The sequence below is a fragment of the Triturus cristatus genome, chromosome 4_1, assembly GCF_964204655.1.
Source record: "Triturus cristatus chromosome 4_1, aTriCri1.1, whole genome shotgun sequence".
Lineage (NCBI taxonomy): Eukaryota > Metazoa > Chordata > Amphibia > Caudata > Salamandridae > Triturus > Triturus cristatus.
Genome location: NC_140585.1, coordinates 932,326,675 through 932,338,911, shown reverse-complemented (window position 1 = coordinate 932,338,911; position 12,237 = coordinate 932,326,675). Strand labels below are relative to the sequence as shown.

The window sequence follows — 12,237 nt, the reverse complement described above, 5'->3', positions numbered from 1 at the left end:
CATCAATCTCTTAGGAGGTAGAGGCCATTTTTTAGCTCAGACAAGACTGGCCAGGCTCTTGATCAGGCTTCCCCCAGGATCAGGACAATGATTAGGGGGAGATCAACAACTTCAATCTCACTACACAGATAAAAGTCCTTAACTTGGATTTGCAAAGTGCTAATGACCTGCACACTTCACCAGAGAATTACCTTACCTCTCCCTTGGGTCCTCCCACTGAGGAGAGTGCCTCTTTTGCACTGGTGGTTCGCAGAGTTGTGGAGGTTCTGGACTTGCTGCAGCCTACTGCTGACACTAAAGCCAAAATGTTAATAGAGATTTTGTAACCTTGGCCTTCTAATTCGGATTTCCTGTTTTCATTGAGTGATACTGACTGACTGCATTGGTTCCAATATTTATCAGCCTTTAACTTGTCTTCAAGTAAGCTGCTAATTGCTCGCAGTCACAGGGCCACTCCTGGGGACCCCTTCTTTTTGGCACACGTTCTTGCTAGAGAAACGCTAATCGCACGAGCTTTCACTAGCAAAGTCAACCTGAATGTTTTTCCTTTCCCTCAACTCCCACTGACAGGGAGACCAAGCAAATTGCTGCCTTATGCAGTGTCATTTTTACTTTGGTGCTTTGTTCATCGAAAGTTGTGTTGCCTTTTGTGTGGCTCTGCCCATTCTTTGTGGGATATAGTGAGTGACATTTTTCGTAGTCTTCAGAAAGGCTTCGGAATTGTTTTTGCACAAACAGTGCAGAATGGCCAGGATGTGCTTGAATAGGTTTTGAGAGATTGTCTGTATGTTAGGGAATATTTTGCGCACATACCGTAGATACCAACCTAGTTATCAACCTAGTTATCAGGCAGCAGGCCTGGATGTGTGTACCCCGATTTTCTGATGTCCAGGTATCCTTCTGGGTCATGCTCTTTGACTGATGGAGGATTTCTGGAGATAAGACAGATTTGGGGTTACATTGCTTGCAGGATAACAGCGCAATTGCTTGTTTACTGGGTCTGCTTTTCCCTATTCGCCAGTTCCACCACAACTACAAGGAAATTCTGCAGCTATTCAAGAGTCCTTTTCTATTGTCAAAGGCAACCCTTGCACCTTTACAGCCCTTTCTTGGCTCCAAATGCAGACGAGATGACAAGGGTCATGGCCAGCAACAAAGACAGCACTCCTCCTCTTCATCCTTACTTTATGGTGGTGCTACTCACCACTTTAGTTCCCCACATTGTCTTTTGAAGCTGGTAGGGGCCATAGTTTGTTTTTATTTACCTGTCTGGTATATCATTACTTCAGACCAGTGGAACCTTCAAATCATTTAAGTAGGATGCCCCCTTCCTGTTTTGTCCACCCCTTTGCCCATTACCCCAGTTGTGATTCAAGTGTGGAAACTGAAGTTTCATCCTAAGCCCGTGGCGCAAGTCTGAGATATTGAGGATATGATCCCAATGTTTCTGGCTCAAGTACTGGTTCCGGCCTTGTGTATACTGCTAATGCCTCATGCTCTTCTGTACATGTGGACTCTGCAGTGGAACCTTTGGACAGTGGTCCCAACACTCGGTGTTCCTGTTGAAAAACATCAATGCCTCGAATGAGGCAGCCTGGGACCTAAAGCGGTGGAAGGCTGATACCACCCTTACTTGTACCAACACATTTTCTTTGTCCTTTCCAGAGCTTGCAGTAGGGACAGACACATTGTCTCTTAGCTGGGGAGACCACTTGAAAGAGATAAAGATCATTCAAGTCCTCTGCCCTCCATCGTTGCTGCAGCACCACATAAGTCTTCTGGGGCAGTGCGTTATTCAACCAGCTCTCAAGGAGGTTGTGTCTTCCATCAGGGATAGCTCTGTTGAGGTCCTGATAGACAACACAAACAGCCGTGTGGTACTGCAGCAAGCAAGGCCGATGTCAAGTCACGTACTTGCTATCTGTGGGCTCATTGTGGCTGTAGATGCTCTCCTTAATGGTCAGTTACTTAGCGAGTTTCCTTATCATCGGTGCAGATGAACTTGACAGTCATCTTCTAGCAGATCACAACTGGCCTCAGCATCTTAGGGAGCATAGGGCAGCCTTTTTTAACCTGTAGTCTGGGGACTACTGGGGGTCCGCACCTGCTTAGAAAATTAAATATTGTTTCCAGACTAATAAAGTGTATATAAATGAAGAAGCAAATTTGAAAATGTTAAACTCTTCTGTAAATGTGAAGGAATTTGAAATTGGAGTTCGAGACTAAAAATAAAGTTGGTTTCCTCAGATTGATGTGTGGGAGCAGTGTAAATGCACTAAACAGTAAATAATATGCACGATGGGCAGCCTCAATTTAATTTAAAAAAGCTCCAACCTTCCTATGCTTCTGAATTAAATAATCCAGTAATGATTCTTTTGGGTCCCCAGATTCCAGTAAAGATTAAGTTGGGGCCCACGTAAGTCAAAAGCTTAAGAACCTTTAGCAAACACTATTTTCACTGTAAGGGGGGGGTGGGGGGGGTATCCTTGGCAGAACCGTTTGCTACACATTGTTGGGCCTTCAACATTTTGAGGTTTCCTCTTTGAGGTTCTGTCATGGATGTGTTATGCCTTCAGTGGAACGTGGACCTCCTCTGCATATTCCTGCTGTTGCACTGATACCATGTGCCATCAAGAAGTTCATTAGGAACAGAGTGCGGCTCATCACTTTAGTACAAGTTTTAGCCCAGAAAGCCTGGTACTCCAAACTGTTGAACCTGAGCGTATTCTCTCCACTTCAGCTTTCTCTTCAGGAGGACTTCCTGTCCCAGCAGCGTGGCAGTTTTCTACACCTGAGACTTCTCAGTCTTTGTCTTTGTTTGTGGAGCAGAAACGGCCGATGGTGTGGATATTATCTTGGCGGCTCAGTGCCCTTCCTATCAATGACTATGTTCTGTCTGCTGGGCTTAGTTTGTGGCTTTGTGCAAGGGTCAACACATTGACCCTCTTCAGGTTTCAAGTAATCTGGTTTCTTATTAGTTCTGTCTTTTTTCCTGCCAAAAGGTCTTGCTGTAAGGTCTTTTAAGTGCTACCTTTCGGCTGATTTATTGGCCTTTCTCCAGTTTCCTGATCAGTCCTGCTTGTTTAAATCACTTGTTGTACTATGTTTTTTCAAAGGTATTCCTTGTATGTTATCCCTGTCACTTTTGTTAGTCTACAGTGGGGCCTTAATTTGGTTTTTAGTTTTTTTTATATGAGTGCCTTATGAGCTTCATGCCAACTTGTACACTGAGACTTCTGACTCCTAAGGCTGTCTTTATCACCATCATCTCTGCACGATTAGATGGCGGATTTAGCCACCATGCATAGATTCTTCCTGACAAATTGGTGCTTCAAACTCAGGCCTTCTTTGATCAAAAGTGGTGTCGCCCTTTCACGTGGGGCAGTCTGTCACAGTCGCTGTTTCTTTTCACTCAGCTGCATCCCACTCAGGAGGAGGGAAGGCAGATTCCAAGATGGCTATTCACTTCTATATTTATGGGACTAGAGAGCAATGTCTGTACAATCAACTTTTTGTTGGGTACACTACTATATGAAGTTGTGATGCACTTTGGCCAAAATTGAGTCTCTTCTGGGCTTTCACCGTTATTCAACCTGGGACAAGACTGCCACTGAGTGGGGTTCCAGTGCTGGATATCTGCAGTACTGCTACATAGGCATCCATTCATACTTTCTTTGGGCATTATTGAATCTTAGTTCTAGTTCTGGGTTCTGGAGTGTGTTGATATTTTGTTTGCGACAACAGTTCAAAAACATGTCCTCAGAAAGGGCCATTTTGCGTGGTCTATCCTTGTGCAGGTATAACATGTTATCAATTCAAAAGGTGAGGAATCTGCAGGTCAAAGTATTAATCAGAAACAAGTTATTTACCTTCAATAGCACTCTTTCTTTTGCATATTCTAACTGCAGATTCCTCACATCCCGCCCTCCTCCCTGTTCTGAGGAGTGGACCTTTTGTGTTAAAAAGGTCCTAAAGTTAGATATGAAGACGGTAGCCTTTTGATTGTCAGTTGTTCCGCTTCTGATGGCAAATGGTACTAAATTTGGCTTTGTGTCATCACATCCAGAGATGCTATAAAGTCAATGCATTGTCCCATAGTGCCACCAGCCAGTGCATCAGCGCAGTTTCAAAGTTCCCAGAATCCTTTCTGGCTGCACTTAATAGGGGAGGAATCTGCCGTTAGATAGATTATCCACCAGAATGTTTTTTTACTGAAAGTAAATAATGTGTTATTTGAGTAGTAAAAAGAAAAAAACTTAAATCAATAAAGAATTTTGTGTTATAAAGCTGTGTTTAACTCCTCACCATTGTTTCTTATTGACAACTATTATATCTTCGTTTTAATAAACTGCTCAGTGCTGCATACAAATCTACACAATCCAAGTGCAAGAAAGCAAAGTATAATTTTTTCATCCCCACGTGCAATCTCTGTCAACAAAGAATAGTTTATTTTGAAAGTATTGTTGTGAAAGCGAAGTGCTTATGACCAGGATCTTTCAGGGGAAGACTTAAAATAAAATTGACATGGCGTGATCTGGTGTGTTATAAAGTCTTGGTGGGGCACCGGCAGTTGCAGACTTTTCCAGAGCAGAACATTCCTGAAAACTTGAACAAAAAAACTCTGTTTTTCAACAGAAGCAACAAAAATAAAATTGGATGTGGAATTTTGATGTATTTGGTAGATATTGCTCACTGCCAACCAAGCAAGACAGCAGCTATTGGTGAGAAGGTATTGGCAAAAGCACAAACACATTTTTGGAAAGGTCTATAAATGTTCAATCAACTTACTCAAGATGAAAGGGATTGTAGGGAATGTAGTCCATATTAAAATAAATGTGTGGTCTAAAACCTAGTCTATTCTAGGCAAGCTCTGGTGAAATCTGTATGTCTGTATACTAGCATCATTTCAGATTTCTTTTTACTTGGTAGCTGCATAGCAACCATAAAGAATGGCCTTGTGTGTCTTCAAATAGTCACCATGTTGACTCACTTTTCATGAAATAATGATGCCTGCTCTTCCGAATTAGCTATGGTAAAAGTAGTACTGACGGGAATCACCACGCAGTGCAGGGAAGAAAGCCTGGGGATCCTTGGTAATTGCTGGGACAGTACGGATCCTGGAGGTTTTAGGCAGGTTAATCAGTGCATGAGTTTGGGGTGCTGCAGTGTTGGCATGTATGGTGTTGAGTCAAGTTCTGGAGTTTGTTGTTGTTTAATGTTTGTGGCACCAGTTGAAGATTTACCGAAAAGGTAGATGTGTTTGCTAGGGCTGCAATAAAGTTACTTCTAGTCTGCTGTATGCGTATATAAGTCACCTTAATAAAATTGCAATGATTTAAGACAGCCCTAAAACCAGTGCGTACTTTTTGGATCTACCGATGGGGGGGAGACCTTGGTTTCTAACTAAATTTCCCATTGACTCGATAAGAGCCAAGAGAATCATAATACAACAGCTCACATGCCAATTTTAACTTCTACGACAAGCACCAGCAAGAGGAACTGATGCTAACAGGTTCCTCACGCTTTCATGATGAAGCCAGCAGCCATAGCGGGCACAGTCTGTACAAATGGCACTATAAACCTATATGAAATTGACATTTGGTGCAAGCCTCAGCAATAGCATCCACCCGCCTTCAATTCCACCAGCAGTTCATGAGATGTATGTCCATGGTCACACACACGTAACCTTATGTGTCATCTTGCCAACAAATAAATAAGGTTACAGTGGACATCACTGAATGATGAAGAAAGAAAGAAGTGTTTGGCATTAAGGGGTAGTCAATTTATGTTGGTGGGTGTGCTAACATTTGAGGTAAGGATTACACATTAAAAAAAATACTTTTCACTAAGAGGGTGAATTTCTGGCTCCACCCTCGTTGGTTTTCTTGGCACAGAATTTAACTGACGAAGGAGGCTCGTCAGGTGTGCATGTGTTTGTTTATGAGGTGAGGATTTCATCCTATAAACGATCCTGAAAGTGTTCGAGCTAGCATCTGTCTCATTTCTTCCTAATATTTCTCTGTATTTGTAAAGTACTTCCTTGCTTGTTATTTTTAATTTAAAAGGGTGGTAAAGAATTAACTTTGAGCTAATCCAAAATCTATTCGTAAAGTTAGGACATTCAACTTATTCACCTAAAGTATGGTATCTGTACATACGCATGCTCTTGTTTTACCATAGGTATTCATTCCTGCCGCAAACGATCCAGGAATAGTAGGAGTACTTCCTCAACTAAATTTCTACAATAGACAATGAAGATTTGATACCAGAGAAAAAGAAGAATATTCTTTTTCATTCATTAGGATCTTTGGACAAATATATTTTTAAAAAATTAGACCTCTAGGACAAGCGGACATACTTGCATACTTGTCAGTGTAGTAGACGATTTACAAGCTTATTTTAGGTCTACTTCGTGTGTTGCTCTCGATAGATTGAAATTCTTAGGCAGTGTTGACTATCTATCCGCTAAAAAAAGAAGTTAGCCAGAGAATATTGCATTGTTAGTCCTTTTTGACTGATTAATTTGAGATCTTTCTAACAATCCTAATAGCCACTTTATATTATGGGCTAGAGAGATCTCATCCCTACAAAATTTTGTAGTCATTTTAAGAAAGGTCAGGCTTTCATGTCGGTTTGCCGAGGCTGTTTTGGATGAATTCATTAAGGTTGAAAGGGACTTAGTACATAAAGTTAAGCACAGCAAGCTTGAGGCATATAAAACCAAAGATAAAAAAACAAATTACATTTGTTTGCTCTAAGAAACATCAAAGTGACTATGGAAATAATCTCAGATTACAACTCGTCAGTCAATCTGTATGTCTAATATTTAAGCCTATCTAGTCAACAGTGCGAGATATCAATCGAATAAGTTGAACACTTTGCTGAAGCTTTTAAATAATGCAATGCTAGATTGCGACTCTAATCAAACTAGCCCAGCACTGCGTTAAAAGCTCTAGCCAGCCAATTTCTTTCTAACATAGCGCAGACATTTGATTGATTCATAAGTTTAGTGTAGTCTAGGGTTAAGCCTGATTATCAAGTGAGTTATGTCCTGCAAAACAACACCATGGTTGAGAGTATGAAGTGTGAGAATAATAAGATTGAGTTGATGGAAAGGGGCTATGCTTGGCGTCTTTGAAAACCTACTGCTTCTTGTGTCTTTATGCAGAGAGGAAAGAATGAATTATGAGTCCCAAAACGACAGGCTAAAGAAACAGTACTTGGCTACTCTGGCAGACAAAGATCAACAGCTGACTGATCTTCAGAGGATGATGCAGGAACTGAAGTTGCAGTCTTCCAGATCAAAAGTCACAGAAGAGCAGTACCAAAGACAGGTGCGGTAATCTGCTTAAATCTACCACACTATGAACACTCATGTTTTTTCCTGGGTAAGACTTATTTAAAGTCACTTAGCTTCCAGAGATTGTGTTTCTTCGAGAATTTGTACCAGCCCAAGGCACAACAGTCGTCTTGTATAAATTCTTTATTTAGTTAAAACGTTTAATCATTAAAGACAAATACATCGTGATGAAACCCAATACAAATGAGCAACAACCACATAAAAACGCAATACACATTATAAAAAACCACGTTGATCAATGACTGTGAATACAAACAATGCTCAGCCTAACCGAAAGCAGTGGTGAACAAAACTGTAAAACAATTCATTCGAACAAGTTAATTAACAACACAGGTGCTTCCTCATTCTTATTGCAATTTAAACAAACTTCACAACAGCTCAACACTTATGGACTGATGGCCGCAACTGAATGAAAACCAGAGCCTGTCTACATAGCTGAAAATGAGCTCTCCTTAAAATGGGAACTAGATATTTCTCCTAATGGGCACCTAAAATTTACAAAAAGATGAAAAATTAATCGGCAATTGTGAGGAACAGTAATCATAGGAACACACAACCAGATGCCTGATATAAGACAAAGGTGTAGGGAAAGCAAATAGGAGGTGCATTAGCAAGAATGAATGTTATGAACCCAGATAAGGTAAGACTCAATATCTGGGGTCGTGCTAATTGACGTGAGCTGCAACAGGATTTTTTCACGAGCTCTGTGCGCTCCCTCTTCTCCCAACACAGAAAGAAAATTCAATTTAACGCTATGCTTGCACACATAGGAGAGAGACTCAGGATCACTATATAACTTTGGCATATTCAGCTGCCTAGGACTGAGTTCCTTTTTGTATGCTTGCCTGGTTATTTTCAAGGCTTTATCTAACCGCATGCAATCACATAATACCAAGCGATTAAACCAAGCCTCTTCCTTCTTTGAAATACTCAGCCAAAGGAGGAGAAGGTGTAACTTAATATGGTCTTCTTTATAACCCATGTCCAACTCTAAATGACAAGTATTGGTTGCAGTGCTCTTGTGGACCGATAGCAGCCTTTTCACAAACCCTTCTTCAACCTGCTGTATTGCATTTGCTAACTTGAGGCCCCAGACCCCTTTGTCATAAGTGACAATCAATAGGCATTTTGACTAGCATACTGCAACAAGTTCTTTGCTGGGTTTACTGCCCAATTTTACAGCAAAATTTAACAGGTCTCAACAACATTTGCAAACGTGCCCCCCCTGTTCTTAACTATTGAGTTCCAGTTACCCTTATCATCAAATATAAGTCCTATATAGGAGAAGATTGGAACAAATGTAATTTTGGATAGATTTTCAGACAAGGGTCGAATTCTGTCTTTATTAGGGCCTAAAACCATCACATGTATCTTGGACTGGGTAATAATGAGATCTAACACTTCCATGAATAGACAAAATTTGTACAAAAGCCTCTGTTAGCCAAGCAGGGTCTGGGTCATCGCATCATCTGCATAAAGTAGGACTGGTATTTGATGCAAAACTGCTCTCGGTACATCATTCCCCAAAGTTACTAGGAAGTTGTCAAGTCCATTGATGTAAAGGGTAAAGAGAAAAGGGGCTAGTACACACCCCTGGCGGACACCAATAATAATAGCAACGGGTTTGGTTGTCTAGCCTCTCCGGCTATATCTGACGCTTGCCGTCACCCCTGTGTAGAGTTGCCTCAAGAAGGTGACAATACAGTCCTCAACAGAATTTGAGCCGAATGTGCTATTCCTAACCGAAACCTGACCTAATGAGTGTTCCTCACCCGATATCTCCAAGCCTAACCACCCGGTTACCTCATCAGCAAGGTAGATCGGACTGGTAAAGGAGGTTGTGGGGTAGCTGTAGGAAGCTGGCTCTGCATATGATATTATTACTAGGTGTTAATACTGTGCACAAAGTCCAGGGGTTCTGCAAAAGTGTACAGGGCTCAATGCACAATCCAAAGTGCTCTATTGGTGGCAGTATGAGAGAGTAGCCTTAGGCCTAACACAGAGAAGTGTAAGACATTTATTGCACACACATGATCAGAAATGGACCCATGACTCAAGAAGGAGATCCAGATCAATTTTATAAAATTATACTTTGTATTTTATTGTTAGGACCAAGACTTTGTAATAAGGTAAGTACGTTTCAAGTAAAGCTACTTTTCACGTTCATAAATCGACTGTGCAGTATTCAAAAAGTCCAAGATTCCTGTGGAGGGAATCAACTGAGTATACAACTTACAGTTCAGTCCTTGAGTGGTCAGACCCACATGGAGTACAGGGTCGGTTGTGGGGGTCTAGGGCATCCGTACTGTGCAAATTTCAGTACCTTCGCCGAGGCAGTCCATACTGGCAATGATCTTTGTCCTCGAGGTCAGCTGGGGCAAGGAGCGGGATAGGTTTCAGTGGGCGGCCAACACAGTTACCGGCGCAGTCGCTGGCTTCCGTTTGGATGAAGGTCCGGTGTCGTTGGGTCATCTTGAAAAGATCGCGGTCGGGTTGGCAGTGCAGGGGCGACTGGCAGGGCCACAAGCAGGAGGGTACAGGCTCTTGAGCCCGGAGCAGTGGGCATCTCGGGTCGTGGGGCAGAGAGGATCCCTCACGCTCGTGGAGGTAGTCCCGTTGCAGAGCAATCTGTAGGCAGAGCAGAGTTGTGTCGACACAAGTGCGGGTCCTCTACCACTGCAGTTCTTGGGAGATCTTTGTTAGCAGTGAGTCATGCCGACACCAGTGTCAGTCCTCAACTCTGGCGGTTCTTGTAATTCTTGCGTAGCAGGTAGTCACGTCAACCAGGGTTGGTCCTCCCTGTGGCAGGTCTTGGAGTTTGGTTCTTCTTGGACAGGTCTACTGATTTCCGGAGATTGGAGTCTTTATTGAAGGAAACAGTCCTCCCATGGGTTTTGGAGGTTGTGCTGCAAGACAGGTCATAGGTTTCATCAAAGCCGGAGACAGGCCGGTAGGGCTGGGGCCGTAACAGTTTTCGTCTTCTGGCTTCTGCTGCAGGGTGTCCTCCTTCTTCTTAGGTCGTCGCAGATCTGCTGTCTATGTCTGGGGGAGCCACCTAAATGCTAAATTAGGATGCGTTTTAGTTGAGTAGCTGGTAGGGCCAATGGGTACCTTACCTGTGGTGGCTACACCCTCTATTATGCCACCCACCTATGGGAGGGGACAAAGACTTATCCCTAATTGGAAGGGTCCCCCCATCCTCAAGATGGTGGGACTGAAAAGTGTGCTTTGATTCACTTCCCCCCCCCCCCATCTGAGGGGTGGGGTTGGCAGAGGTGGGCACGCCTCCTATCTTTTTGAATTTTCCCACCCAAAGTGGGGGTGTAAACCAGTGGCTGTCATCTGCTGCTAGCAGCAGAGACTGGTGGTCGCATTACAAAAGCATTACAAGGGAAGCTTAGAAGCATCCCTTCTTTAAGCACTGGCAAGACGCCTCTGCCCAGGATGTGCGCATTATTTCTGGTCCCAGAGAGCATTGGCTCTCTACCCAGGGGTCCAGAAACATGTCTGGTGGGGGTTGGCTGCCTACAGATGGTCGGAGCCCACACCATGGTTGGTAGGGATTCAGGGGGCTTCTCTGAGGTGCCCTCTGGGTACATGCTACAATAAATCCCACACTGGCAACAGTGTGGGTTTATTGAAAGGAGTAGTTTGGTACCAAACACTCCTGTTTCAGTGAAGCCATCATAATGCTGTCAAACTCGAGTTGTCGTTTTCTCAGCCGATGTACTCTCTTTGGCTTCACTGGCACTTAAAATATTAGCAAATTGTGCTCAATATTGTAGGGACATATCTGCTAATGCAGATGCCCTCACCTGTAGTATAGTGCACCCTGCCTTAGGGCTGTGAGGCCTGCTTGTGTGGTGACTTACCTAGGCTACTAGGCAGTGTTAGCTGGCATGGCACCCAGACAGGGTGCCATGTCTACTGTGTTTTTATACTTTATTGTTGTTCTCCCTCACAGGGGAATGCAGGCTGCAAAGGCTGTGGCAAGGTCCTAGTGAGGGGGTTCCTGGGGACCCTCTTGAGCCTCCAGGCCCTAGGTACCTAGGGTACCACTTACTAGGGCCTTACAGGGAGGCAGAAGTACCAATTGTGGACATGTTTTTGGGGAAAGAACACTGGTCCTGGGAACCTGGACAGCAGGAACCCAGTACTCTACAGCCAATGTTGTATCAAAAGGCAAGCAAAAAGTGTGTGTGTGTGTGGGGGGGGGGTACTTACTGCAACAGAACTCCACTTTCTCACAGTAGCCATAATCTGCAATTAATCATTCAGATGTTCCTTCTCGCCTCTCAGTTTCCTGAAATGCAAGAGCCTTCTCTCTTCCATCTCATTCACACCCACCGTTGCCTTTTCAGGAATCCTACTTTATAGCCCCCCTCCCCTCCTCCCTCCACACCCCGACCCCTATGCCTACTTCCTACAGGCATTCCCTGAACTAGTTGCCAGTCTGGCTATGAACAAGGCCAACTTCACCCTGCTGGGTGATTTCAACATAATTGTTGATGACACCAACAATGGTGCTTCAAAGAATCTTCTACAAGATCTTGCCTCACTACAGTTCACACAATTGGATGAGGGCCCTACTCATGATAAAGGTCACACTATTGATTCAGTGTATAGTAATATTACATACTTACAAGTGGAAGGTCCTCTACCACTAACCTGCTCTGACTACCCATCACATTGCCTTACTTCTCACCCCTACCTGCCAGGTGGAAGGAACAACACTGGCTAGAGTTAAATCTGAAGGAGTGGTCAGCTGCCCTGAATAAAACCAAACCTGAACCATCCGACCACATCACTATGTCCACTCACAGGTTCAATGAGTGGATCAACAATTATCTAGATCAGATCTTACCAGCTCAAGGGTG

At 43.4% G+C, this 12,237-nt stretch overlaps 1 protein-coding gene across 2 annotated transcripts in view; it reads left to right on the top strand.

Annotated features, from left to right (window-relative positions):
• The window catches only part of GOLGB1 (golgin B1), a 315,045-nt gene that overhangs the window by 230,856 nt on the left and 71,952 nt on the right, over window positions 1-12,237 (top strand). For both annotated transcript variants that reach the window (XM_085653794.1, XM_085653791.1), the window contains one exon: window positions 7,169-7,334. In XM_085653794.1, coding sequence (XP_085509920.1) covers window positions 7,169-7,334 — 166 coding nt within the window. The remainder of the gene's footprint in view (window positions 1-7,168; window positions 7,335-12,237) is intronic.